Source organism: Manis javanica, chromosome 2 (assembly GCF_040802235.1).
Source record: "Manis javanica isolate MJ-LG chromosome 2, MJ_LKY, whole genome shotgun sequence".
NCBI lineage: Eukaryota > Metazoa > Chordata > Mammalia > Pholidota > Manidae > Manis > Manis javanica.
This window is the reverse complement of record NC_133157.1, coordinates 6,971,185-6,977,580: the sequence shown is the minus strand read 5'-3', so window position 1 is coordinate 6,977,580 and position 6,396 is coordinate 6,971,185. Positions and strand designations below refer to the sequence as shown.

The 6,396-nt window shown below is 44.1% G+C and overlaps 1 protein-coding gene across 1 annotated transcript in view; it reads left to right on the top strand.

The window, feature by feature from the left end:
* The first annotated feature begins 1,894 nt into the window (after positions 1 to 1,894).
* The window catches only part of GLE1 (GLE1 RNA export mediator), a 36,446-nt gene continuing 31,944 nt past the window's right edge, over positions 1,895 to 6,396 (top strand). Inside the window, exon 1 of the mRNA XM_037008036.2 lies at positions 1,895 to 2,068. Coding sequence (XP_036863931.2) covers positions 1,970 to 2,068 — 99 coding nt within the window. The 5' untranslated portion in view covers positions 1,895 to 1,969. The remainder of the gene's footprint in view (positions 2,069 to 6,396) is intronic.

The window sequence follows — 6,396 nt, the reverse complement described above, 5'->3', positions numbered from 1 at the left end:
AGGCGAAGAGACCAACAGGTTCTGGTTTGACAACCTTCCAGAGGCTGATCAGACAACATTCCTAACTAAAGCCCTCCCCTAAGGTAGAAGAGCAGTGGTAACTTTCCAGTACCTGGCTAAAGGCCAATGAGAGACCCCCCACGTACCCTAGGCGAGCCAATCCCCGCACCCCTGTACACCTTTGCTCTCCCTCCCCCTGCCTTCTTTAAAAACTCGCTGCCTGCCCTGCTGAGTGTGACCTCCCCAGCCTGTGTTTCAGACCTGGGAACATGACCCAGGAGTTGCGCTCAAATAAACTGCCTGGTCCTTTGTTGCCTCTCATTGCCTGCTTATTTCGACTAGAATTTATCTTATTTCGACTAGAATTCATCTTACAATGACCACATGACCTTTGGTGCGAGTGCCACTCCTCCCCATCATTTCTTGGGGTGGCCCTCCCAAAGGTCACACCCATTAAAACAGATTTCGGGTTCAGAGGAATCCTGCCAAATGAGCTAGAATATAAGTGTGGGGAGAGGAAATCCCAGGGCAAAATATCTCTAAAAACCATCTCCAAAATACCTCAGTCCAAGGGAGAAATAAAGTTTAAAATTCGTTTATTGCATACAAACTGCAGTCTAGGGCCGTTTCTCTATTTCCTGCTCCAGCAGAAGCCAAAAACCCCCCCTCCCCCTCACCTATCAGGTACAGATAAGCCCTCCTAGCCCAGGTAATTACCCACTGATAATGAAATGAACTTCTCTTCATCCCTGAGGAATGGTACAAATGCACTAAAGCCATACTTCTTTCCACCTCTGAATATTCTTTCCACCTTCTTTCCACTTCTTTCCACCTCTGCATATTGATATGCAGATGTACTAAACCCAGGCTAGCTAGTCTGGAAATGGTACAATTTTCCCCAAAATAGGTGGGCCTTTTCGCAGGCTAGGGTAAACCTTACAATGATCTAATTGACACAATGAAGACCTGGGCTGTGCTCAGATACTTCTCTTTATCTGGGGAATATTCAAACATTCAAGGCCAAGTTGCTCTTGACCTTTTTTTTGAGCTTTAACTGATTCACTTTGAGTCTTTTCTGGATTTCTAGTTCTAACTGGTTAACTGAGTCCTTTCTAGGGGGCTTTACTGACCTTGTTCTCTTTCCACCCTGCTCATATCTATTTTCCTGCTTAACACAGCTAGCACCTCTATCCAGTTCTAACACATTTACATCAGCCTAAAATCAAATATACTCATTAGCAGCCACTACCCATTTCCCCTTCCACCAGCCCCTGGCGACCAGTAATCGAGTCTCTATGGATTTATTGTTTCTGGACATTTAACATAAATGAAATCAAACAATATTGTAACCAACTTCTTTTCACTTAGAAAAAATTTTCAAGGTTCATTCATGTTGTAGCATGTATTTGTACTTCATTTTTGTGGCTGAGTAATATGTTGTATGGATACACCATGTTTTGTTTACTCATCAATTGATGGACATTTGGGTTTCCACTTTTTGATTATTATTAAGAGAAATGCTGCTACGAACATTCTATTCTGCAAGTTTTGTGTGGATGCACATTGCATCCTAGGTGAAGAGTGGCTGGTTCAATGGTAACTCTTTAACCACTGAGGACTGCCAGACTGTCTTCCACAGGGGCTGTCCCATTTTAGAGTCGACCAGCAGTGTATGAGGATTCCAGTTTCTTCACGTGCACAGCAATACATACTCGTTGTTCTGCAATCTGGAGGCCGCAACCTTCAGAAGCTCCCTGCCTCAAGTACCTGCAGAAAAACGACTATTAAAGGGCCAAACCCTGTGCGCAGGCGCGCTGGAAGACTGGCTGGGCGGCGGAGGCGGGCTGTAAGCCGGTAGGGGAGGGGTCGCGAGGGCGTGCCCCGGAAGCGGAAGCGTGCGCCAATTTGGGCGCCACTGACTCGAGCGTGTATGTTGTCTCAATCGGCGTAAGCCGCAGGAGCCTTAGCCATGCCGTCGCAGGGCCGCTGTTGGGAGACCCTGGAGGCGCTGCGCAGTTCCGACAAAGGTCGCCTCTGCTACGACCGCGACTGGCCTCTGCGGGGCGAGGTGAGCGGTGGCGCTGGAGGGGGCGCTGGCCCTTCCGATCCCTCGCCACGGACCCCTGCCGTTAGAGCCCTGCGCGTGTCCTGCCCGGGACCCCGTGCGTTCTTTCTAACCTGCATTTGTTTCTTGACTCCTGTGTGTGCCTCGCCCTTTCTACGGTTTCTGCCCTCTCCTGCCTATTCGAGTCTTTCGGGGGAGCTCTCCGTACTTTAGAGGTGCTTTTTTCTCTGAAGGCTTCGTTACTACCCGCAGCCAGACCAGTTCTGGCTCACAGGGTCAGTTAATTTGCTGTGCATCTCTTGTACTGGGCGATTCACGTTTTTAGCAGCGAACGGTAAAATTGACCTAACTTACTGCTGCCAGTGTAAAGACCAGATTTTTAGAAGACATCAGGCAGACAGGAATTGTTTAATGGTGGCGTGGTCACTGTTCCTAGGATTTGCAAAGCTCTATATTAGTATTAGACCGTAGGGGTTAGGATGATGTAGAGGCAATTAAGGCATAATTCTTGTTCCGGAGTTGCTGATGATTTAGCTACAGATAGGAAGCGTTTGCCTGTCTTTTATGTCTTTGACAGTTTTAAAGAGTAGATACCTTACATTCTGTAGGAGAAATCCCAGTATGGATCTATCTGGTGTATACTCAGGATATTCATTCATGGCAGGAATACCACAGATCATGATGCTGCGTTCTCAGTAAGTCACACCAGGAATCACAGATGCTTCAACCCATCCCCAGTACTGGAGATGCTAACCTTGATCACCAGGTTGCATTGGTATCTGCCAGATATGACCACCTAATTCATCAGTTTTCTCTTTGTAACTAATTAGTATTTTGTGGGGAGTTATTCCAAGATTACACTAGTATTGTTTTCCCCATGAAACTTCCACCTTTAGCATTCATTAATGGTTTCTGCCTGAATCAGTAGCCTCTCTGCTGTAGCCAAATAGTGTTTATTTATATTCATCATTCCTTCTACACTTGTTAGCTGGCATTCTACCTTGACGAAGAGTTTTAATTATATCAGCATGGACTCCCGGGTTCCTGTTTTTTTAATGAGTATAATCCATTACTTGTGACCTTGTGCATGTGCATTTTCAATTTTGTGGCAAGTGTGTCTTATGGATACTCTGAATTGAGATTTCTAGGTCAGAAGGAAAACATAGATTTAGTTCTGTTATATACTGCCATGTTCACACACTTCTCCGAGAACCCCAATAATGGATGTATCAGTTTGCTTTCCAGTCAGCAATACATGATCTTGCCTGTTGGCCCATTGCCTTGCCAACAGATTGTGTTATTCTGATTTTTATTTATGCTTAGTTAATGGGTAAAAGTGAGATCTCAGGATAGTTTTGCAATCAAAATTGGATATTTTTTCATATTTTCAAGAGCCAGTTTTATTTGTGAATTGCTGGTATTGTGTCTTTTGCTCACTTTTCTTTTTAGGTTTCGGTATGTTGAAGTTTACAAGTTCTTTTATGTACTAGGAATAATAATAGCCCTTATCTGTATATGCATTGCTTTTTTCGCCCCTAATCTGTCAGTTTTTTCTGATTATGGCATTTTTGCTTTTTACATCTGAAACTTCAGCTCTGGGATTTATTTTGGTGTAAGGAATGAGAAAAAAAATGTCTCAACATTACTTCGACAATGTCTTTAAAATGAGCTTCATTACTGTTTAAAATGTGCATACAGCCTGTTTGCTTCTCTGTTCTGATTATTCTCCTTGAGTTTATTGTCCATGGGTTGTGTACCTCTGGTGCAGGTCACTATCTCCACCGCAGCATTATTGACCTTGTGGGCTGGGTTGGGTAAGTCTTTGTTGTCAGGGGTGCTTTATACGGTGTTTACCGGCATCCCTGGCCTCTTCCACTAGCTGCCGGTAGCACCCTCTCACTTGTGACAACCAAAAATGTTCCCAGGCATTGCTGTATGTCCCCTGGGGGGTAAAACTGACTGTACCTTGAGAACCACTGATCTAGGTAAAATAATTGTTTGCAGTTTTGTGTTTTTTTTTGAGACAATAGTAAGTATTTATTATCTTACAATTTCCATCAGTCAGAAATTCAGAAGAAGCTTGATGGGGTGGCTTTGGCTCCAGGCTGCTCAGGACATTGCAGCCAAGATGCAGTCGAGAGACGGCAGTCAGCTGAAGTCTCGGATGATCTGCTTTCATTCTCATTCGCCTGCCTGTTAGGTCGGTGCTGGCTGTTATCAGGCCACAAACACAGGTTCATCAATACTTACACTTGCTCAGAGGGCTTCGTAAGTGTCTTCAAGACCTGTGTAATTTCTGTTGGTCAGAAATCTGGGCACAGCTTAGCTGGTTTCTTCTTGGTGCCTGTGACTCAGAATCTCCTCAGGATCGTAGCCAGGGCTGCAGGCGGCTCAGGGCTCAACCAGGCTAAGATCCGCATCCAGGCGAGCTCACATGGCTGTTGGCAGACCTCAAGGCCTCAGGGGCTATAGGCTGGAGACCCCAGTTCCTCTCCATGTGGGCCTCTATAGGGTAGCTGGCTTTTCCTCAGAGCCTGAGAAGAGCACGGGAACACAGCAAGGCCAAAGCAGAGTCTCTTTGTGATCCAACTTCAGAAGGGACGTCCATCATCTTTGTCATATTCTGTTGTTCAGAACTGAGTCACTTCTCACTGGGTATAAGTGGCCCATAATCTGGTCAGGCTGCTGGGAACCCTGTAAGCAAGGTACCATGCCAGGTCTTCCAAGGGGCTTTGTTGGCAATCTTAGTTCTGTAAAGCGGTTCATATCTGAGTTTACGCACGTGTCTCTCAGGTGTCACATTCCAGTCAAAGCCTTGGTAATATAACCAGTGTTTATAATTGGTCCTCCCAAGTTATCCCAGATGAGCCCCAAAAATGATGCCGGGGTTCTTGTTCACAGAGCCAAAGAATGAACTTAGCAGTCAAGGTAGGAGAGCAAGGCAGAGGCTTTTATTTAGAGAGAAAGTGAGAGGACAGAGCTCCTGGCCCAGGCCAGGAGGGGACAAGAGAGCCCCCGTTTGCAGTTTTTGAGTAGTTATGTGTCAGGTACTGTTCTAGGTCCTTTATGTCTATTGCTAATTTAATCCTCCCCAAATCCATTGAGGTGGAGCCTTTACTATACCATTTAAGGAGTGATGAAGTTCAGGCACAGGGGGGTCAGATAACTTGCTCCCTGTCATGCAGCTGAATGGAATGCAGACACGGAATTCAGACCAAGACAGTTTGATTCCAAACTCAGTACTCTGGATCACTGTTACAATGTTTCTCCATATTTCCTGGTAATATTTTCCTGACATTGAGTACAGTTCTCAGCCAAAATGTGCTGTGTGCTTTAACTGCAGTTAAATGGTGTAAGTTTCTCTGGTTTAAAGCACTGTACACCAGACATCTTAGAGACAGTAGTTATAAATCCCACTTTATTTAAGCCATTGCTTTTTACATAAGGAACTACTTTTTTATTGGAAATATAGTTGTATGCAATATTATATTGATTTCAGATGTACAGCGTAGTGACTCAGTAATTACAAACATGACTAAGTGCTCATTAGGTAAGTGTAGTCTCCCCCTCATTACTATTCCAAGATATTATACTGGCTATATTCTCTATGTTGCACTCCCATTCCTATGACTAAGTTATTTTATAATTTGAGGTTATGTTCTGTCCTATTTCATCTATCCTCCCAACCCCTCCTCTGTGGTAACCAACAGTCTGTTGTCAGTATTTATGGGTCTATTTCTTTCTGTTTGTTTTGTTTTTTGGATTCTACATTTAAGTGAAATCATGTGGCATTTGTCTTTCTCTGACTTATTTTGCTTAGCCTGATACTGAGACAGGGACCCTGGGTGTAGTCAGAGTAGGGTGAGGGCCTCCGGAAAAAGACTCCTACCAAAACTCCATATTAAACAGTTAAACAAAGACAGAGTCACATTAATTCTCTAAAGTAAAATATTAAACTAGGAATATAAACATTCTTCAGTGAAGATTAGTTAAAACTAAAAAGCCAGGAATAACCTGACCTGGAATGTTTGAATATCCCCCAGATAACAAAATACCTCAGCATAGGCCATGTCTTGTTTGCGTCAATTAAATGAGGCTATTGTAAAACTTACTTTAGTGGCTAAAAGGCCCAGTTTATCTTTAACTTTGCCCAGATGCCGCTTTTCCTGCTCCAGCCCTAATCAAGTCAGTAACTCAGCTCACCTTGAAAGCAATACAAGCAGCCTTGACTGATATACTCCCAAACCAAGAAACTGCTATTCTGAGAAAGGATCAAAGCAGTAAATTTCTTATGTTAACTCCGCAAAATAGTCTGAAAAACCGGTAAGAAA